Raw genomic sequence first — 22,997 nt, 5'->3', positions numbered from 1 at the left:
GAAGACAGAGTGGATTTAGGTATATAATTATACAGGTGAAGCATTCTGTCAAATTTGTCTTTTTAATAATTTCTGTATCATACCTGGAATTTCAACGGTCTGTGCAATCATTGGGTACGCAACATCTTTTGCACCACGTGTTGTGGTTTCATTCTGTGCACTTGTAGGTGAACTTTCAACTAAAGCAGCCTCTAAAACATCTTCAGGAGAAGCTAATGTTGTTGCAGTCTCACTCTGAGTTGTAGGCACTGATGAAGTCATCAGATCCATTTCTTGAATTGGAATCTCAGTTTTTAGAGTTACAGCTTCTTCGATCTGACCAGCTGCCTCTTGTTTTTCTGAGGAAGTTTCTTTACTGACAATCTTTACATCATTCTCAGGTGTTAGAAGTAAAGGTGAGCCTGTTGTAGTGGACAGAATAACAGCTTGAACCTCACCAGATGATGAGTTGATAATTGAACCCTCCTCTGAGCTGCTCTTCACAATGCTTGAAGTAAAAGAGTTGTCAAATTGAGGTTGTGCTGTGCTCCTAAATCTTATGTCTGTTTGTTCAGCTAGGGTTGTATCCTCACGTCCACCTTCTTCCTGGTACTTTTCCTCATTTATGGCAGCAGAATTTGGTTCATCTGTGACTTCAGAAGGTGTTGTTGAGGTTGTATGCTTTTCAGATGACGTATTTGTTACCTCTCCAGATGTGCTTCGCCCTAAACCACTTGTTCTAGAGAATGGTGGGCTGGTCACAGAAGCATCATTTTCTGTGTTTCCATCAATGCTTGTTCCATTATCCTCATCAGGTTCTGAGGACATCCCAACTTCTGGGTGAGCTGTTGATTCTGAGATGTTCTCAAATGTACTCTCAATGTCAGACTGTGTGGTGGTCTCAAAATCAGTCCCAATGTCAGGCTGTGACCTGGTGATGCTTCCCATATTTTCAGGTTGGGTAATGTCACTGGTACTTGTCACATGTTCTGAGCTAACACCTAAGAGAGCTGCTGTTTGGTTCACTTGGTCTCCATCAGTGCTTGCACTATCCTCACTGGGTTTTGAGGAACCCTCAATCTCTGGGCCAGCTGTTGATTCTGATATGACATCAAAGGTAGTCTGAGTATAAGAATATGAGCTGGTCTCGAAACTAGTCCCAATATCAGGCTGTGAGGTGGCCTCAAAGCCAGTCTCAATCTCAGGTTTTGACATGGTGAAGATTCTCACACTGTCAGGTTGGGTTATGTCATTGAAGCTTGTCACAGCTTCTGAGCTAACATCAAAGGGAGCTGCACTCTCAAAGTCTGTCTGGTTCACTTTATTTCCATCAGTGCTTGCACTATTCTCACTGGGCTTTGGGGAAGCCTCAATGTCTGGGTCAGCTGTAGATTCTGAGATGTCTTCAAAGGTATTATCAGTATCAGAATGTGAGCTGGTCTCAAAACCAGTTGCAACATTAGGCTGTAAGGTGGTATCAAAACCAGTCTCAATTTCATATTGTGAGGTGGTATCAAAACCAGTCTCAATATCAGGCTGTGAGGTGGTGAAGCTCTTCTCATTTCCAGTTTGGGTTGCATCATTAGTGTTTGTCACATTTTCTGAGCTGTAAAAATCTGGAATGGACTCAACATTGTAAGGTTCTGTTTTTGTGTCATAATCTATGGAATCATCAGTTAATTCCTCAGAGGGAAGTGTGGTTCCTGTTTTTTTACTCTGTCCAGGAATGGAGGTAGAGGAAAGAGATCCCACTAATGTTACTATGTTTATTGTTGTATTAAAATTTGATTCAGATGTAAGGGGAGTGGGCATTGTTGTTAATGACAATGGTTGGTCTTCATCAGTCCTGAATTCTGTGTTGTCCTTATGTGTCACTGTCATCTCAGACAAAGCTTCCTGGTGTAGTTCTCCATCAGTTACTGTATTTGCTTGGGGTGAGAGGGTTGTTGCAAAGTGAATCTCAATATCAGTCTCCATAGAAAATGTCACTGATTCATCTGTTAAAAATGATTCTGTTAATTCAGGCAGCTCTGTAAATGAATCAATTATTTGGTCACCTGAGTCATCATCTGTTGACAATGCACTTGTGGTTTTCTCAGAAATATCAGACGATACATCTGCGTTTGTTGATTCGCTCTCCTGACTTACCATATCAGAAGAGGGAGTACTTTGTTCAATATCCTTAGCACTTGTCATTTCTAGTATTTCCTCTGTGTTCACTGATAGAATACTAGTTGTTGTTTGAGTTGGTTCATATTGGTTTGTTAACTGACTTGAAGCTTCTGCCTCAGAAGTCATTTTATGTAAGGGTAGAGGTGTTGTCTGTCCTTCTACAGCTGTTGATGACATTGTTTGACTTTTGGTTAAAGATGCTTGTGATGATCCAGCCTGAATGATTAGAACTGATTGGGGGGATAAAGTGGATGTTTTTATATAACTTTCAGTAGATGCGGAGGATGCAGAGTTATTAGTCAGTGTCTCCACTGTAAGAGTGGGTTCTGTGAAGATATGACTATATTGTTCAGGTAAATCATTATTTGTATTTTCAGATTGCTCAGTTTGTGTTGCTTGTGGTTCTCTATCTACATATGTTGGACTGCTTTGAAGAATATCTGGGGTTGATGTTGCCTGTTGATGTCTGTGTATTGATTCATCTGCTATGGTTTCGGATTTTGCATAGAACTCAGGTAACTCAGTACTATCCATTCCAGAACCCACTGGTTCCTCTGTCATTAGGTTTGAGGGATGTGCTGTAATGACAACTGGGGTTACCCCAGCTGCTTCCTCTGTAACAATTGTAAGGGCAAAAGGTGAAGACTGCTCTAAAACAGACATAGTATCTACATCAATGATCATGTCGTCCTTAGTGGTAACTTCTGGATTGAGAGTATGTCTCATACTCGCCGTTGCAGTCAAAAACAGCTTATCTTCATCTTCCTCTTCCTCTGTGAATATTAAGACAGAGCTTGTTGAAGTGACTTGATCAACAGTGTCCTTCAAGGAAACAGATGAAGTAGGGGTGGACACAGAAGCTTGAGATGTCACTGCTGAAGGCGATGCAATATGGCTGGTTGCCATATCAGAAGATGTGACAAGAACAGTAAAGCTAGTGGCTGTTGAGTCTAAAACAGAACCACCAGTTGGTTCCTGCTCGGTCTCTGAGAACAGAGAGTAACTTTCTGCATCTGTGCTCGAGGACACAGTTTGCATTTCAGGTGTTATGGTGCTGTGTAAAACTACTGTGGCTGTAATATCTTCTCCACTGCTGACTGAGCTAACTGGTGTTATGCTAATGGATGCTTCTGTCATCTCTGAGCTTGAGAGCAAAGGTGATGATGTCACATAAGTTGTATCATCACCTGATCCATCTTCTGCTCCATCTGTCTCTGTTGAGTCGTCCCCACTATCATCCTCCAAATTTGAAATCGTAAATGTTACAGCTGGCTGCGTGGAGATCAGGACTGAGGGGGATGGGGATGAAGTTGACTGATGTACGACATCTGTACTGCCAATGACAGATGCAGCACTTGAGAAACTTGTCTTCTCAGTTTCATCCACTTCTGCCTCATCTGTTCTTACAGTTAGATCATCATATGACTTAGTTGTTGGTGTTCTGAATACATAACCTGTAGAATCGTCTGGTAAGGTTAATTCCTTGCCATCTTCTTTGGTTTGACTACTTAGGTCTGTATTTATAGTTCTTGTCTGTAAGGTACTATTTTGTGTGCCTGAAACTGATAAAGTCTCAGATGTACTTGATACTACTTTATCAAGTAATGCATCTTCAGTTCCCTGTGTTTTGCCAATAGATGACATATCTCCAGGAACTGTTTCAAGAGCTTCTGGTGAAAATTCGCTACCAGAGCTGTCATCTTCCAATTCACTTTCAGCTGTAACTTCAGTAGCCGAGATTACTGTTTGTACTGTGCTAGACAGTAACGTTGATTCAGTTGTGGAAGACACAGAATGGGAGAAACTCTCAATACTTACTGGCTTTGAGGTGTAAACATTGTCACTAATTTCTGCCTCATCTGTGGCCACAGTATAATTATCATATAGTTCAGCTGTTGTGCTCACACTTTCCTCCTCACCAGACCCGTCTAACTGTGCAGTTTCCCGGTCATCTTCTACAACACCAGAACCCTCACTGTCTGAAAGTACAGAGGTGATAGTGTTGGAACTTTGTGTTATAGTGATGCGGCTGTCAGGTTCTGTGCTAGTTATATGAACTGTCCTAGTTTGAGTTTTGATGGCTGCTGCTGAAACACCCATGGGAGTGGACATGCCTGACTTTTCTTCATTTCCTGCGTCACCCTCTGCATCTACAGATGAAAGTGTAGTGTGCTTGCTATGGTTTTCACTAGAAGATAATGTGATTGGTCTTGTCCTGGCTGTAGCTGAAGTCACTTTGTAACTAGTATTGTCAATTAATGGTTGGCTGTGGCTTAAAGAAGCAGGTGTTGTTTGGACAGTTGAAGATGTGATGTGGCTTGGCTTACTTGTTTTGACTGCAGCATGGCTAATCATTGATTCTGTGGTGTGTCTTGCTGACTGTGCATCAGTAATAGTATGATATGGTCTAGAAGGTACTGAGGCAGTGTGAGTGGCAATAGCAGACCCTGGGAGGCTTGTAGTCAAAAGCTCCAAGGGAGCTGTGGTAAACATTTCTGTTGTCTGATGATCAGAGCTTTCTACCTCTTCAAAAGTAACTGAGCTTAATTCTGCATATCCATTTACAGTTGTTCTAACATATATTGTAGTTGTTATATTGTCTGATGACTGCTCTCTAGAATCAGCAATTGACTTAGATCCAACAGCAGTTGTCTTGACCTCAGACGGAGTAACTTGGGGAGGAATTGATTCTACAGCAGAAGAGGATATTTCACCAGAGCTTTCACTTAGTTCTCCACTGCCTTGTTCAATAGATGATTCTGTAATTACTTTTTGGACTTTCCCTGAAAACAACTCAGTTGTGGATAAACTGTCAGGCCTCACTGGTTCTAATGTGTGGTCACTTTCTTGAACTTCTGTCTCATCAGTGTCTACATTATACTGATCATGGGATTTAGCTGTTGGCGTAATTCTATCTTCATCACTGGAAACTAAGATTGTGTTTGGGGTTTTACTGAATTCTAGGCCGGATTTTGTTGTAGTGTACGGCAAAGGACTTGTTGTAAACTCTTTGCTTAGCATTTCAGAGCTGTAATCCCCAGAAAAGTCGGATTCTGTTGATGGCAATCTAGAAGGAAAATATGATGATGACAGAGTTGTTTTCTCTGAGATCATTGTGACAGTGCTTTGAGATGTTTTGTCATTAGTCTGATCAGAAGTAAACACAGTCTCTGACTTATAATTGATGGTGGACTCAGATGGTTTTACTGACAGCTCTTTGTCTTGCATCACAGTTGCTGTGGTTGTTGCTGTGTCTGATGTGATATCTTGACTTGTGACTGTTTGTGCTGTTGATTCGCCAGTGATCAATGATGTAAATGTATGTACTGTGCTAGTTACAGTAGAACCAAGAGTAGAAACCGGTTCACTACTATGCGCCTTAGTTGAGTGATGTGAGATGTTCTCAGAGGTGCTATCTCCTGAATTATCAGTTCTCTGTTCTTCAGCATGTGTTGAGCTGGTCACTGAAATTGGTTCTGGTGTTTGAAATGTTGCTTTGCTAAGGGCTTGTTCTGGTTTTGGAGTGGTGTATAGTGAAGACCTACTAGTTGTTAACTCTGAGCTTGTGACATCTACTGGTCCATCTCCTGAAATCTCAGACTCTGAAGATGACAAAATTGATGCTAATGTTGAAGTTGAAAAAAAATATCTGGCTGTTGTCTTCTCTGATGATTTTGTGCCAGCAGCATCTGTTGAGCTGGACACTGAGATTATTTCTGTAGGTTTGATGAGTTCTTTGTCTGATCTGCTTGTGGTAAGCAGTAAAGAGATTGGTGATCCTGCATCTTTGGTAGTTGTCTTCTCTGAGGTCAATATGCCACTGTTTTCAGTCTGAGTAGTGTTGTCTAAATGATTGATCTGGGTAGAAGAAAGGAAAGTATCCGAAACATCAATAAAGCTTGATTCAGATGTTTTTGCTGTCAGCTCCTTATCCTCAACCACAGTTGCTATGATTGTAGCTACATTTGATGTAATACCTTGACTTGTGACTGCATGTTCTGTTGAATACTCAGTGCTTGATGATGTAAATGTATGCACTGTACTACTTTCAAAAGAGTCGAGCACAGAAACAGGTTCTCTACTATGTGCATTAATTTTCTGATCTCTTGTAGTGTCAGCATGTGCTGAGCTTGAAACTGATATTGTTTCTTCTCCGTCAGATAAGGTTTTTGTAAGTTCTTGGTCTGGTTGGTATGTAGTTTGAAAATAAGAACTTGTTATGAGCTCTTTGCTAAAGATGTCAGATGTGTCATCTTCTGATACTTCAGTCTTAGTTGGTGGAAAGCTTGAAGAAAAACTTGATGAAGAGAGTATATTAGAAGTCATCTTCTCTGATGTCATTTTGCTTGTGACAGTGCTCTTGGATGATATCTCATCTAAATTTCTAGTTTGAGCAGAGGAGAACAAAGTCTCTGAAACATCAATGACAGTGAATTCAGAAGTTTTTGTTGACACTTCTTCATTTAACATCGCAATTGCTGGGGTTGTTGCGGTGAAAGGTGTACTATCTTGAATTGAACCTGTCTGTGCTGCTGATGTATTATCTTGACTTGAAACTGTCTGTTTTGTTGATTCACCAGCTGTCAATGATGTAAATGTATTTAATGTGCTGAATGCGGTGGAAACAATAGAGGAAGCAGGTTTAATGCTCTCTGTCTCCGTACTCTGATTTTCAGCATGTGTTGAGATGGTCACTGATACTGCTTCTGTTGTAGTAAATGTTGCTTTGCTAAGGTCTTGCTCTGGTTTTGAAGTAGTGTGAGATGAAGGATGTGGTGGTTTTAAACTTGTGGTTTTAAACTCTGAGCTTGTGACATCTACTGTTTCATCTCCTGAACTCTTAGACTCTGAAGATGACAAAATCATAAATGCTATTCTTGAAGTTGAAGAAAAATCTCTGACTGTTGTCTTCTCTGGTGATGTTGTGCTTGTGACATCAGGATCTGTTGAGCTGGACATTGTCTCTGAAACATCAGTACTGATTAATACAGATGGGTTTGCTGACAGCTCTTTGTCCTTCAACAAAATGGCTGTAGTTGTAGTTGTATGTGATTTTATATCCTGACTTGACATTGTGTATTCTGTTAAATACTCAGTGTTTGATGATGTAAATGTATGCACGGTACTTGTTTCAGTAAAATCAAGCATGGAAACAGGTTCTCTACTCTGTGCCTCAATTGTCTGTTCGGTTTCAGTTTCACCATGTGTTGAGCTTGAAAATGAAATCCTTTCTTCTTTGTCAGATGGTGTTCTTGTAAGTTCTTGATCTGATATAGTAGCAGTATAAAGTGGAGAACTTGTTGTGAACTCTTTGATAAATATTTCAGAGGTATTATCTCCTGAAGCTTCAGACTCAGTTGATGGAAAGCTTGAATAAAGACTTGATGGTGAAAGAACATCTTTGGGAGCTGTCTTGTCTGAGGGCACTGTGCTTGTGACAGTACTTTCAGATGAAATTTCATTTAAATGTCCAGTTTGAGCAGAGGGGAACTGCATCTCTGAAACATAAGGGATTGTGGATTCAGAAGGTTTTGTTGACATTTTTTCATCCTGCATCACAGTTGGCGAAGTTGTTCCTGTGAAAGGTGTACTACCTCGATTTGTGGCTGTTCTTACTGTTGATGCAGTATCCTGGCTTGCAACTGTCTGTCCTGTTGATTCCCCAGTGCTCAATGACGTAAATGTATGTTTTGTGACATATGCAGTAGACATAAGTGATGAAGCAGGTTCAATGCTATCTGTCTCAGTTTTCTGATCTTCAACATGTGTTGAGCTGGTCACTGATACTGCTTCTGTTGTATGTAATGTTGTTTTGCTGAGGTCTTTGTCTGGTTTTGGAGTAGTATACAGTGAAGACCTGCTAGTTGTGAACTCTGAGATTGTGACATCCACTGTTCCATCTCCTGAACTCTCAGACTCCAAAGATGGCAAAATTGATGCTATTCTTGAAGTTGAAAAAATATCTCTGCCTGTTGTCTTCTCTGATGGTTTTATGCTTGTGACAGCAACATCTGTTGAGCTGGACATTGAGGTTGTTTCTTTAGGTGTGGTAAAATCTTTGTCTGATATGCTTGTGGTGTGTAGTAAAGAAGTTGGTGACACTAAATCTTTTGCAATTGTCTTCTCTGAGGTCTCATCTACAGAAGCTTCAGACTCAGTTGATGAAAAGCTTGAAGAAAGACTCAATGAAAGAACATCTTTGGGAGTTGTCTTGTCTGAGGTCATAGTGCTTATGACAGTGCTTTCAGATGAAATTTCACTTAAATGTCCAGTTTGAGCAGTGGAGAACTGCATCTCTGAAACATTATTGATTGTGGATTCAGAGGGTTTTGTTGACACTTCTTCATTTTGCATCGAATTTGCTGCGGTTGTTGTGAAAGGTGTACTACCTTGATTTGTGACTTTTCTTACTGTTGATGCAGTATCCTGGCTTGCAACTGTCTGTGCTGTTGAGTACTCAGTGTTTGATGATGTAAATGTATGCATTGTCCTTGTTACAGTAGAATCGAGTATAGAAACAGGTTCTCTACTCTGTGCCTCAATTGTCTGATTGCTTACAGTTTCAGTATGTGCTGAGCTTGAAACTGGAATCGTTGTGTCTGTGTCAGATGGTGTTCTTGTAAGTTCTTGATCTGATATAGTTGTAGTAAAAAGTGGAGAACTTGTTGTGAACCCTTTGATAAACATTTCAGAGGTATAATCTCCTGAAGCTTCAGACTCACTTGATGGAAAGCTTGAAGAAAGACTCGATGATGAAAGAACATCTTTTGGGGTTGTCTTGTCTGAGGTCATTGTGCTTGTGATGGTGATTTCAGATAAAATTTCATCTAAATGTTTAGTTTGAGCTGTGGAGAACTGCATCCCTGAAACATCAGTGATTGTAGATTCAGAAGGTTTTGTTGTCACTTTTGTATCCTGCATCCCACTTGTTGCGGTTGTTGATGTGAAAGGTGTACTACTTTGAATTGTGACTGTTTCTACTGTTGATGCAGTATCTTGGCTTGAAACAGTCTGCCCTGTTGATTCCCCAGTGCTCAGTGTAAATGTATGTTTTGTAATAGATGCAGTAGACATAAAAGATAAAGCAGGTTTAATGCTATCTGTCTCAGTTTTCTGATCTTCAACATGTGTTGAGCTGGTCACTGATTCTGCTTGTGTTGTATGAAATGTTGTTTTGCTGAGGTCTTTGTCTGGTTTTTGAGTAGAGTACAGTGAAGGCCTGCTAGTTGTGAACTCTGAGCTTGTGACATCCACTGTTCCATCTCCTGAACTCTCAGACTCTGAAGATGACAAAATTGATGCTATTGTTGAAGTTGAAAAAAAATCTCTGGCTGTTGTCTTCTCTGATGATTTTGTGCTTGTGACAGCAGCATCTGTTGAGCTGGACACTGAGATTGTTTCTGTAGGTGTGGTAAGATCTTTGTCTGATCTGCTTGTGGTGTACAGTAAAGAGATTGGCGACACCAAATCTTTGGCAATTGTCTTCTTTGAGGTCTCATCTACTGAATCTTCAGAAACAGTTGATGAAAAAATTGAAGAAAGACTCCATGAAAGAACATCTTTGGGAGTTGTCTTGTCTGAGGTCATTTTGCTTGTAACAGTGCTTTTAGATGAAATATTATCTAAATCTCCAGTTTGAGTAGAGGAGAACTGTGTCTCTAAGTCATCAATGATTGTGGATTCAGAAGGTTTTGTTGACACTTCTTCATCCTTCATAACAGTTGCTGCAGTTGTTTCTGTGAAAGGTGTACTATTTTGATTTGTGACTGTTCTTTCTGTTAATGGAGTATCTTGGCTTGTAACGGTCTGTCCTGTTGATTCCCCAGTGCTCAATGATGTAAATGAATGTTTTGTAATAGATGCAGTAGACATAAAAGATAAAGCAGGTTTAATGCTATCTGTCTCAGTTTTCTCATCTTCAACATGTGTTGAGCTGGACACTGATACTGCTTCTGTTGTATGGAATGTTGTTTTGCTGAGGTCTTTGTCTGGTTTTGGAGTAGTGTACAGTGAAAGCCTGCTAGTTGTGAACTCTGGGATTGTGACATCTACTGTTCCATCTCCTGAACTCTCAGACTCTGAAGATGACAAAATTAATGCTAGTCTTGAAGTTGAAAACAAATCCCTGGCTGTTGTCTTCTCTGATGATTTTGTGCTTGTGACAGCAGCATCTGTTGAGCTGGATACTGTTATTGTTTCTGTAGGTTTGGTAAGATCTTCATCTGATCTGCTTGCGGTGTGCAGTAAGGAGGTTGGTGACACAAAATCTTTGGCAATTGTCTTGTCAGAGGTCACTGTAACATTGATTTCAGATGTTTTGTCTAAATGATCGGTCTGAAAAGAAGAGAAGGAAGTCTCTGAAACATCAGTACTGGTTAATACAGATGGCTTTGCTGATGGTATATCTTGACTTGTAGTTGAGTGTTCTGTTGAATTTTCAGTGGTTGATAATGTAAATGTATGCAAAGTACTTGTTTCAGTAGAATCAAGCAAAGGATCAGGTTGTCTACTCTGTGCCACAATTGTCTGATCTCTCACAGTTTCAGCATGTGTTGAGATTGAAACAGAAATAGTTTCTTCTCTGTCAGTTGGTGTTTTTGTAAGTTCTCGGTCTGATATAGTTGTCGTATGAAGTGGAGAACTTGTTGTGAACTGTTTGATAAACATTTCAGAGGTCCCATCTCCTGAAGCTTTAGACTCAGTTGATGGAAAGCTTGAAGAAAGACTTGATGAAAGAACATCTTTGGGAGTTGTCTTGTCTGGGGTCATTTTGCTTGTGACAGTACTTTCAGATGAAATTTCATCTAAATGCCCAGTTTGAGCAGACAAGAACTGAGTCTCTGAAACATCAATGATTGTGAATTCAGAAGGTTTTGTTGACACTTCTTTATCCTTAATCACATTTGCTGTGGTTGTTGTGAAAGTTGTACTACCTTGATTAGTGACTTTTTCTACTGTTGATGCAGTATCTTGGCTTGCAAGTGTCTGTGCTGTTGAGTACTCAGTGTTTGATGATGTAAATGTATGCATTGTCCTTGTTTCAATAGAATCAAGCATAGAAACAGGTTCTCTACTCTGTGCCTCAATTGTCTGATTGCTTACAGTTTCAGTATGTGCTGACCTTGAAACTGGAATCATTGTTTCTGTGTCAGATGGTGTTCTTGTAAGTTCTTGATCTGATATAGTTATAGTATGGAGTGGAAAACTTGTTGTGAACTCTTTGATAAACATTTCAGATGACTCATTTCCTGAAGCTTCAGACTCAGTGTATAGAAATCTTGAAGAAAGACTCGATGATGAAAGAACATCTTTTGGGGTTGTCTTGTCTGAGGTCATTTTGCTTGTGATGGTGATTTCAGATGAAATTTCATCTAAATGTTTAGTTTGAGCAGTGGAGAACTGCATCTCTGAAACATCTATGATTGTAGATTCAAAAGGTTTTGTTGTCACTTTTGTATCCTGCATCACACTTGTTGCGGTTGTTGCTGTAAAAGGTGTACTACTTTGAATGGTGACTGTTTCTACTGTTGATGCAGTATCTTGGCTTGTAACAGTCTGTCCTGTTGATTCCCCAGTGCTCAATGTAAATGTATGTTTTGTAATAGATGCAGTAGACATAAAAGATAAAGCAGGTTTAATGCTATCTGTCTCAGTTTTCTGATCTTCAACATGTGTTGAGCTGGACACTGATACTGCTTCTGTTGTATGAAATGTTGTTTTGCTGAGGTCTTTGTCTGGTTTTGGAGTAGAGTACAGTGAAGGCCTGCTAGTTGTGAACTCCGAGCTTGTGACATCCTCTGTTCCATCTCCTGAAATCTCAGACTCTGAAGATGACAAAATTGATGCTATTGTTGAAGTTGCAAAAAAATCTCTGGCCGTTGTCTTCTCTGATGATTTTGTGCTAGTGACAGCAGCATCTGTTGAGCTGGACACTGAGATTGTTTCTGTAAGTTTGGTAAGATCTTTGTCTGATCTGCTTGTAGTGTACAGTAAAGAGATTGGCGACACTAAATCTTTGGCAGTTGTCTTCTCTGAGGTCTCATCTCCTGAAGTTTCAGACTCAGTTGATGGAAAGCTTGAAGAAAAACTCAATGTAAGAACATCTTTGGGAGTTGTCTTGTCTGAGGTCATTGTGCTTGTAACAGTGCTTTCAGATGAAATATTATCTAAATCTCCAGTTTGAGTAGTTGAGAACTGTGTCTCTAAGTCATCAATGATTGTGGATTCAGAAGGTTTTGTTGACACTTCTTCATCCTTCATGACAGTTGCTGCAGTTGTTGCTGTGAAAGGTGTACTACCTTGATTTGTGAATGTTCTTATTGTTGATGCAGTATCTTTGCTTGTAACAGTCTGCCCTGTTGATTCCCCAGTGCTCAATGATGTAAATGTAACTTTTGTAATAGATGCAGTAGACATAAGAGATGAAGCAGGTTTAATGCTATCTGTCTCAGTTTTCTCATCTTCAACATGTGTTGAGCTGGTCACTGATACTGTTTCTGTTGTATGAAATGTTGTTTTGCTGAGGTCTTTGTCTGGTTTTTGAGTAGTGTACAGTGAAGGCCTGCTAGTTGGGAACTCTGAGCTTGTGACATTTCCTGTTCCATCTCCTGAACTCTCAGACTCTGAAGATGACAAAATTGATGCTATTCTTGAAGTTGCAAAAAAATCTCTGGCTGTTGTCTTCTCTGATGATTTTGTGCTAGTGACAGCAGCATCTGTTAAGCTGGACACTGATATTGTTTCTGTTAGTTTGGTAAGATCTTTGTCTGATCTGCTTGTGGTGTGCAGTAAAGAGATTGGTGACACTAAATCTTTGGCAGTTGTCTTCTCTGAGGTCTCATCTACAGAAGCTTCAGACTCAGTTGATGAAAAGCTTGAAGAAAGACTCGATGAAAGAACATTTTTAGGAGTTGTCTTGTCAGAGGGCATTGTGCTTGTAACAGTGCTTTCAGATGAAATTTCATCCAAATGTCCAGTTTGAGTAGAGAACTGTGTCTCTGAGTCATCAATGATTGTGGATTCAGAAGGTTTTGTTGACACTTCTTCATCCCTTATAACAGTTGCTGCAGTTGTTGCTGTGAAAGGTGTACTACCTTGATTTGTGACTGTTCTTACTGTTGATGCAGTATCTTGGCTTGTAACGGTCTGTCCTGTTGATTCCCCAGTGCTCAATGACGTAAATGAATGTTTTGTAATATATGCAGTAGACATAAAAGATGAAGCAGGTCCAGTGCTGTCTGTCTCAGTTTTCTGATCTTCAACATGTGTTGAGCTGGACACTGATACTGCTTCTGTTGTATGAAATGTTGTTTTGGTGAGGTCTTTGTCAGGTTTTGGAGTAGTGTACAGTGAAGGCCTGCTTGTTGTGAACTCTGAGACTGTGACATCTACTGTTCCATCTCCTGAACTCTCAGACTCTGAAAAAGACAAAATTGATGCTATTGTTGAAGTTGAAAAAAAATCTCTGGCTGTTGTCTTCTCTGATGATTGTGTGCTTGTGACAGCAGCATCTGTTGAGCTGGACACTGAGATTGTTTCTGTAGGTTTGGTAAAATCTTTGTCTGATCTGCTTGTGGTGTGCAGTAAAGAGGTTGGTGACAGTAAATCTTTGGCAGTTGTCTTCTCTAAGGTTTCATCTACTGAAGCTTTAGACTCAGTTGATGGAAAGCTTGAAGAAAGACTTAAAGATGAAAGAACATCTTTAGGAGTTGTCTTGTCTGAGGTCATTGCGCTTGTGAAAGTGCTTTCAGATATTTTTTCATATAAATGCCCAGTTTGAGTAGAGGGGAACTGTGTCTCTGAAACATCAGTGATTGTGAATTTAGAAGGCTTTGTTGACACCTCTTCATCCTTTATCACATTTGCTGCAGTTATTGTTGTGAAAGGTGTACTACCTTGATTTGTGACTGTCCTTACCATTGATGCAGTATCTTGGCTTGCAACTGTCTGTGCTGTTGAGTACTCAATGTTTAATGATGTAAATGTATGCATTGTCCTTGTTTCAGTAGAATCAAGCATAGAAACAGGTTCTCTACTCTGTGCCTCAATTGTCTGATTGCTTACAGTTTCAGTATGTGCTGAGCTTGAAACTAGAATCGTTGTTTCTGTGTCAGATGGTGTTCTTGTAAGTTCTTGATCTGATAAAGTTGTAGTAAAATGTGGAGAACTTGTTGTGAACTCTTTGATAAACTTTTCAGTGGTGTCATCTCCTGAAGCTTCAGACTTAGTTGATAGAAAGCTTGAAGAAAGACTCGATGTAAGAACATCTTTTGGGGTTGTCTTGTCTGAAGTCATTGTGCTTGTGACGGTGATGTCAGATGAAATTTCATCTAAATTTTTAGTTTGAGCAGTGGAGAACTCCATTTCTGAAACATCAATGATTGTAGATTCAGAAGGTTTTGTTGTCACTTTTGTATCCTGCATCACACTTGTTGCTGTGACAGGTGTATTACTTTGAATTGTGACTGTTCTTACTGTTGATGCAGTATCTTGGCTTGCAACGGTCTGTCCTGTTGATTCCCCAGTGCTCAATGATGTAAATGTATGTTTTGTCATAGATGCAGTAGATAAAAGAGATGAAGCAGGTCCAGTGCTTTCTGTCTCAGTTTTCTGATCTTCAACATGTGTTGAGCTGGACACTGATACTGCTTCTGTTGTAAGAAATGTTGTTTTGCTGAGATCTTTGTCTGGTTTTGGAGTAGAGTACAGTGAAGGCCTGCTAGTTGTGAACTCTGAGCTTGTGACATCTATTGTCCCATCTCCTGAACTCTCAGACTTTGAAGATGACAAAATTGATGCTATTGTTGAAGTTGCAAAAAAATCTCTGGCTGTTGTCTTCTCTGATGATTTTGTGCTTGTGACAGCAGCATCTGTTGAGCTGGACACTGAGATTGTTTCTGTAGGTGTGGTAAGATCTTTGTCTAATCTGCTTGTGGTGTGCAGTAAAGAGATTGGCGACAATAAATCTTTGGCAATTGTCTTCTCTGAGGTCTCATCTACTGAATCTTCAGACACAGTTGATGGAAAGCTTGAAGAAAGACTCCATGAAAGACCATCTTTGGGAGTTGTCTTGTCTGAGGTCATTTTGCTTGTAACAGTGCTTTCAGATGAAATATTATCTAAATCTCCAGTTTGAGTAGAGGAGAACTGCGTCTCTAAGTCATCAATGATTGTGGATTCAGAAGGTTTTGTTGACACTTCTTCATCCTTCATAACATTTGCTGCAGTTGTTTCTGTGAAAGGTGTACTATTTTGATTTGTGACTGTTCTTTCTGTTAATGCAGTATCTTGGCTTGTAATGGTCTGTCCTGTTGATTCCCCAGTGCTCAATGATGTAAATGAATGTTTTGTAATAGATGCAGTAGACATAAAAGATGAAGCAGGTCCAGTGCTGTCTGTCTCAGTTTTCTGATCTTCAACATGTGTTGAGCTGGACACTGATACTGCTTCTGTTGTATGAAATGTTGTTTTTCTAAGGTCTGTGTATGGTTTTGGAGTAGTGTACAGTGAAGACCTGCTAGTTGTGAACTCTGAGCTTGTGACATCTACTGTTCCATCTCCTGAACTCTCAGACTCTGAAGATGACAAAATTAATGCTAGTCTTGAAGTTGAAAACAAATCCCTGGCTGTTGTCTTCTCTGATGATTTTGTGCTTGTGACAGCAGCATCTGTTGAGCTGGATACTGTTATTGTTTCTGTAGGTTTGGTAAGATCTTCATCTGATCTGCTTGCGGTGTGCAGTAAGGAGGTTGGTGACACAAAATCTTTGGCAATTGTCTTGTCAGAGGTCACTGTAACATTGATTTCAGATGTTTTGTCTAAATGATCGGTCTGAAAAGAAAAGAAGGAAGTCTCTGAAACATCAGTACTGGTTAATACAGATGGCTTTGCTGATGGTATATCTTGACTTGTAGTTGAGTGTTCTGTTGAATTTTCAGTGGTTGATAATGTAAATGTATGCAAAGTACTTGTTTCAGTAGAATCAAGCATAGGATCAGGTTGTCTACTCTGTGCCACAATTGTCTGATCTCTCACAGTTTCAGCATGTGTTGAGATTGAAACAGAAATAGTTTCTTCTCTGTCAGTTGGTGTTTTTGTAAGTTCTCGATCTGATATAGTTGTAGTATGAAGTGGAGAACTTGTTGTGAACTGTTTGATAAACATTTCAGAGGTCCCATCTCCTGATGCTTTAGACTCAGTTGATGGAAAGCTTGAAGAAAGACTTGATGAAAGAACATCTTTGGGAGTTGTCTTGTCTGAGGTCATTTTGCTTGTGACAGTGCTTTCAGATGAAATTTCATCTAAATGCCCAGTTTGAGCAGACGAGAACTGAGTCTCTGAAACATCAATGATTGTGGATTCAGAAGGTTTTGTTGACACTTCTTCATACTTCATAACAGTTGCTGCGGTTGTTGCTGTGAAAGGTGTACTACCTTGAATTATGACTGTTGATGCAGTATCCTGACTTTTAACTGTCTGTGATAAGATTAGTGATATTACATCTTTAGCAGTTGTGTTTTCTGAAGCAATTGTGACAGTGCTTTTAGATGTTTGTTCTAAATGGTCTGTCTGAGCTGAGGAGAAGAAAGTCTCTGAAGCTTCACTAATGGTTGATTTAGATGAATGAGCTGAAAGCTCTTTGTCCTCTATCCCAGTTGCCGCTGTGGTTGCTGTATATGATGTAATTCCTTGCTCTGGGACTGTGTGTCCTGTTGTGTACTCAGTTATTGATGCTGTAATTGCATGCTCTGCACTAGTTTCAGCAGTGGAAACAGGTTCTCTACCGTGTGTCCAAGTTGTCTGATATCTTGTTGTCTTATCTTGTGTTTCTCCTATGTCCGATGAGGTTTTTGTATGTTCTTGATCTACTCGAATTGTTGAAAAAAAACTTGATGGTGAAGGCTCATTTTGTGCAGTTGTCTTTTTTAGCGTCATTGTGGTAGTGACAGTGCTTTCAGATAATATCTTATCTAAATGTCCAGTTTGAGCAGAGGAGAAAATTTTCTCTGAAAAATCAGTAACTGTGGATTCAGATGATTTTGTTGACAGCCCTTTTTCTTGCAATAAACTCCCTGTGGTTGTTGGTGTTTCAGATATCTGCTCTCCTGAACCTTCAGAATCTATTGATGGCAATCTTGACAATAAACCAATATCTTTAGAGGTTGTGTCGTGTGAAGATATTGTGCCTTCAGATGACTTTTCAAATAAATATTCAGTATTTGCTGACGAAGACAAACTCTCTGACATATCAATGATAGTTGACACAGTCGGCATTCCAAATGTCCCTCTTTGCTCTATCACATTTGTGCCTTTTTCTGTGTCCGAAGTATTATCTTCAAGTGTGACTATGCTGCCTGTGAATTCTGAAGTTCCCAATGGAGATAATGTATGTAAACCTTGAGAATCTGATGGTTTTGATGACAGACTTGTATCCTTAATTGCAGTTTCTGTAAGTGATGTAATATACTGACTTGTGACTGTTCGTCCTGTTGAGTACTCAGTGTTTGATGGTGTAAATATAAGCATTGTACTGAATGAAGTGGAGTCAGGAGTGAAAGCAGGTTCTCTACTGTGTATCTCAGTGGTCTGATCATCCATTACAGATGCAGTAGTCGTATGTAGAGAAGAACTTGTTGTGAACACTTTGCTAAACATTTCAGATGTCAGATCCCCTGAGGTTTCGGTCTCTTTTGACGGCAGGATTGAAGACAAACTGGTTGATGAAACAGCATCAGATGTATTATCTATATGTCCAGTCTGAGCAGAAGATAAGAGAGTTTCATAAAAGACTGTGGGCTCAGATGATTTAGCTGACAAGTATTTGTCCTCCATCACTGTCGCTGTGTTACTTGCTATGTGTGATGTAACATCTTCACTTTTGTCTGTTGAGTACCCAGTATTCAATGGTGTTAATGTATACACTTCGCTAAATTCGGTAGATATATTCAGAAGAGAAAAGGCAGGTTCTGTACTATATGTTGTCTGATCCTTTGTGATATCCGATGAGCTAGACATTGAGATTGTTGTTGTCATGAACACATCAGAGGTCTCATCTACTGAGTGTTCAGTCTGTGTTGATGGCAAGCTTGAAAATAAACTTGATGGTGAAAGTATATCTTTTGCAGTTGTACTCTCTAACTCTATTGTAACAGGGCTTTCAGATGTTTTGTCTAAATGATCAGTCTGAGAAGAGAAAAGAGTTCCTGAAACATCAACAACAGTTGTTTCAGATGGTTTTACAGACAGCTCTTTGTCCTCTATCACAGTTTCTGTAGTTGTAGCTGCATGTGATGTAATACTTTGCCTTGTTACTGCTTGTCCTGTTGAGTACTCGGTGCCTGATGATCTAAATGTATAAACTGTACTAGTTGCAGAGTCAAGCGTATAAGCAGTATCTTTACTTTGTGTCTCAGTTGCCTGATCATCTTCAGCATGTGTTAAGCTTGAAAGTTCGGTGGTTTCTGTTGTGTTAGACTGTGGTTTGCTGCGTTCCTGATCTAATATGGTTGCTGTTTGAAGTGTGTAACTTGTATAATCTTTGCTAAATATCTCAGAGGTTTCATCTCCAGAAACCTTGGACACTGTTGATGGAAAACTTGACTGTGTAAGAATATCTCTGGCAGTTGTCTTTAATGTTAATGTGCTTCCATGTGTTGTTTCATCTAAATCTCCTGCTTTTATTGAAGAAAACCAAGTGCCCGAGTCATCAATGATTGCGGAATGTGATGTGTGTGCTGACAGCTCTTTATCCTCCATCACAGTTGCTGTGGGTGTTGCTGTATGTGATGTAATATCTTCACTTGTGACTGTTTGTCCTGTTGAGTCCCCAGTTTTCAGTGATGTTAATGCATACCCTGTGTTAGATTCAGTCAAGTCAACAGAGGAAATAGGTTCAGTGCTGTATGTCTCAGTTCTCTGATCTCTTTTGGTCTCAGTTGAGCTAGATATTGAGAGTGCTTCAGACCCTGTTGATGGCAAACTTGATGGTGAAAGCACATCCGTAGAGGTTGTCTTTTTTGAGGTTTCTGTGTCAGTGCTTTCAGATAATGGCTTGTCTAAATATCTTGTCTGAGCAGAGGAGGACAGTGTCTCTGATACATAAGTTACAGTAGATTCAGATGGTTTTGTTGACAGATATCTGTCCATCACAGTCATTGTGGTTGTTGGTGTATTTGATGTCATATATTGACTTGGGACTGATTGTCCTGTTGAGCTCTCAGTACTAAATGTAAATGTATGAACTGTATTGGATAAAGTAGAATCAAGAGTAGATACATGTTCTCTGCTTTGTGGTTCACTTGTTTGACCTCTTGTAGCTTCAGCATGTGTTTGGTCGGTTTCCTCTCTCTCAGATGTTGTTTTGATAGGTTCTTTATCTGATTTGATTGTGGAGAACAATGAAGAACTAGTTGTTTTAAACTCTTTGCTATACATGTCAGAGGTCCCATGTTTTGAACTTGCTGACTCTGTTGATGGAAAGCTTGAAGAAAAACTGGCTGACACGGTATCTTGGCCAACTATGTTCTCTGAGGTCATAGTGACAGTGATTTTAGATAAAGTTTTGTCTAAATTATCAGTCCAAGGAGTAGAGAATAGAGACTCTGGTAGATCAGTTTTGGTTGATTCAGATGGTTTTGCAGACAGGAATCTGTCCTCCGTCACAGTCACTGGAGATGTTGCTGCATATGATGTAATGTCTTGACTTTTGACTGTTTGTCCAGTTGAGCCCCAAGTACTCGATGCAAATGTGTGTACTGTGCCATATAAAGAAACAGGTTCTCTACTATGTGCTTCACTTGTTTGATCACTTGTAGCTTTAGCATGTGTTGAGCCTGAAACTGGTGTTGATTTTTCTCTTTCAGATGAAGTTTTGATAAATACTTGGTCTGAATGAGTTGTTGAGATTAATGAAAAACCAGTTGATGTGAACTGTTTGCTAGGGAATCCACTTTCTGAACTTTCAGATTCTGTTGATGGCAACCTAGAAAACAAACTTGACGGTGATGGCACATCTTTGGCTGTTGTCTTCTCTGAGGTCATTGTGTTTGTGAGAGAAATTTTAGATAATGCTTCATTGGATAATGTTTCTAAAACATCGGTAATTGTGGATTCAGGTGGTTTTGATGACAGATCATCCTCTATCACAGTAGCTGAGATTGTTGCTGATTGTGATGTACTGACTTGATCTATAATTGTTTGTTCTGTCGGTTTCACAGTGCTTGATATGAATATTTCAGTAAAGTCGAGAGAAGAAACTGATTCCGTAATATGTCCCTCGGTTGTCTCAACATTTGAGAGTTCATCTTTTGTTGAACTGGACAGTGGAATTTTTTCGGTGGTTTCCATGAATTCATGATCTGATTTGGTTGTGGTGTACAATGCATTACTTAATGTTGTGCTTCTAAGCATATCAGACGTCTCAACTCCTGAAGCTTCAGACATTGAATGTGGTGCAACTGAAGAAAAATGTAATGTTGAAAGCTCAACCTTTGCTGTTGTCATATCTGCTTTCTTTGTACTTTCCATTATGGATTCTGAAGGTTTTTCTGTATGCATTTCAGCAGTCTCACTCAATGACTCTCTTTGTGTATTTGTTGTATCGAGTTCACTTGTTGTATGTACTTGAATTGGTGGAATCAAAGTGAAAACTTCAGGTGTATGAACCCCTAAGCTCACTTTATCTGTATCCAAATGGTCCAAAGATGCAGAAGTAAACTCTGTGGGTGGTGAGGTTGTAGTAAATTCATCTTTCTGTGCTGTCTTTGCAATGACCTTTGTCGTAGCAGCTGTATCTTTGGCTTTGTCCCCTGTTATTGAGCTAACACTATGCACTTGAGGGGAAATGTGTGACTCGGTAGTGTCATCATGATCCAAAGGAGTTACTGCATGTACAGGCTTCGCAGAAGATTGTTTTTCATTGGCAGAGGTTGGAATGTTTGTTCCTTCAGATATGAGCATCTCCTCTTTAGTAATTTCTATAGAAGCTGATGGAAGAGTGGATTCTACTACTAAATCTATTTGGCCAAATTCAATATTGGCATCAAGGGTTGTGGAAAATAAAGGGGACACTATTGTGGAGCCTGATACCAATGATTCATGTGATGTTCTGCCAGGTTCCACTAATGAACTATCTAGTTCAAAAGTTTCAATTTTGTCAGTTACTCCAAGAGAATCACTTCCAAATGTATCTCCTCTAGGTTCTTTTGTCACAACTTTAGGCTGAAGTGTTACCTCAAGATTGCCATTTATGTAACTGTCTGTTGGGGTTACAGTTGCAGAGGACAAGAAATCAACACTTTCCATTACAGTCACCCCATCACTAGTAAGAACATCATCAGGTAACTCAGGAATGACTACCATCTGGGCAATGTGAGAATGTGGTTCTTCAAAGGGCATCAGACGTTCATTAACTGTAAATAAAAGAACAAAGAAGCATTGGATAACAGGGTATTTTTTGTCCAGATACATTTGAAGCAAAGTTGTGCAAAATTCAGGACTAAGAAACAAGACTGCAAAAAAATATTGGCCGCCAAAATGTATGAAAGGAAATTACATTTTCAGTTTTGGGATTAAAGACACCACTGGCTGAAAATATGATCTGAAAACAGATTTTTTATTGTTTCACTCAGTGTAGCCAAGCAGAGCGTACTTTAGCAGAACAAGATTATAATATCAGAAAATAAGTATCTTTGAAATAAAAGTACAAAAATCATTATAAAATATTTCATAAGCATATACAATCTTTAATTTAAATCTATACAATTAGAATCAAAAAAGTTAGTACAAACGTATATTTTGCTAGTGTTGTTGTAGCTTGGGGGAAACAATTGTTTATTTTAATTATTTTTTTAAAAAATAATTCTGTATTTAAATAAACACACAGAAAAGTATATTTTTGTTTACTGTAAAGTTGAGGTCAGAATTATTAGCCCCCCCTGAATTAATAGACCCCCTATTTAATTTTTTCCCCAAATTCTGTTTAACGGAAAGAAGATTTTTTTCAACACATTTTAAAAATTTTAATAAATCATTTCTAATAATTGATTTATTTTATCTTTGCCATGATGACAGTAAATAATATTAGACTAGATATTTTTCAAGACACTTCTATACAGCTTAAAGTGACATTTAACGACTTAACTAGGATAATTAGATTAACTAGGCAGGTTAGGGTAATTAGGCAAGTTATTGTATAACAGTGATTTGTTTTGTAGACAGTCGGAAAAAAAAAAGTTAGCTTAAAGGGGCTAATTATATTGTCCCTTTAAATGTTTTTTTTTTTTTTTTTTAATTAAAACTGCTTGTATTCTAGCTGAAATAAAACAAAAAAAGATTTTCCCCAGGAGGAAAAAAATTATCAGACATAATGTAAAAATTACCTTGCTGTGTTAAACATCATTTCAGAAATAAAAAGAAAAAAAAATCAAAGTAGGGCAAGTCCCATTATCATTAATCCAGGGTCGCCACAGCAGAATGAACTGCAAACTTATCCAGCATGTTTTTACGCAGCGGATGCACTTCCAGCCGCAACCCATCTCTGGGAAACATACACACACACACACACAGACATACATACACACACACACACACACACACACACACACACACACACACACACACACACACACACACACACACACTACTGGCAATTCACCTGTACCACATGTCTTTGGACTGTGGGGGAAACAGGAGCACCTGGAGGAAACCCATGCGAATGCAGGGAGAACATGCAAACTCCACACAGAAACGCCAACTCAGCCGAGGTTCGAACCAGCGACTCAGCTACCCTGTTGCTGTGAGGGCGACAGCACTACCTAATGTGCCACTGCATCGCCATATATATGACC

The 22,997-nt window shown here is 39.3% G+C and overlaps 2 protein-coding genes across 3 annotated transcripts in view; both read right to left on the bottom strand.

Moving 5' to 3' along the window:
• The window catches only part of iqgap2 (IQ motif containing GTPase activating protein 2), a 457,800-nt gene that overhangs the window by 57,940 nt on the left and 376,863 nt on the right, over nucleotides 1–22,997 (bottom strand). The gene's annotated exons all lie outside the window — the stretch shown is intronic.
• The window catches only part of vcana (versican a), a 62,726-nt gene that overhangs the window by 16,397 nt on the left and 23,332 nt on the right, over nucleotides 1–22,997 (bottom strand). The window contains exon 8 of one of the 2 annotated variants that reach the window (XM_087251160.1): nucleotides 84–21,560. Within the exon in view, the coding sequence (XP_087107286.1) occupies nucleotides 84–21,560 (21,477 nt within the window). 2 annotated transcript variants of the gene reach the window in all.

The sequence above is a fragment of the Danio rerio genome, chromosome 5, assembly GCF_052040795.2.
Source record: "Danio rerio strain M-AB ecotype USA chromosome 5, GRCz13ab, whole genome shotgun sequence".
Classification (NCBI taxonomy): Eukaryota; Metazoa; Chordata; class Actinopteri; order Cypriniformes; family Danionidae; genus Danio; species Danio rerio.
Note: the sequence above shows the minus strand (reverse complement) of the source record. Positions and strands in the feature narration are given on the sequence as shown.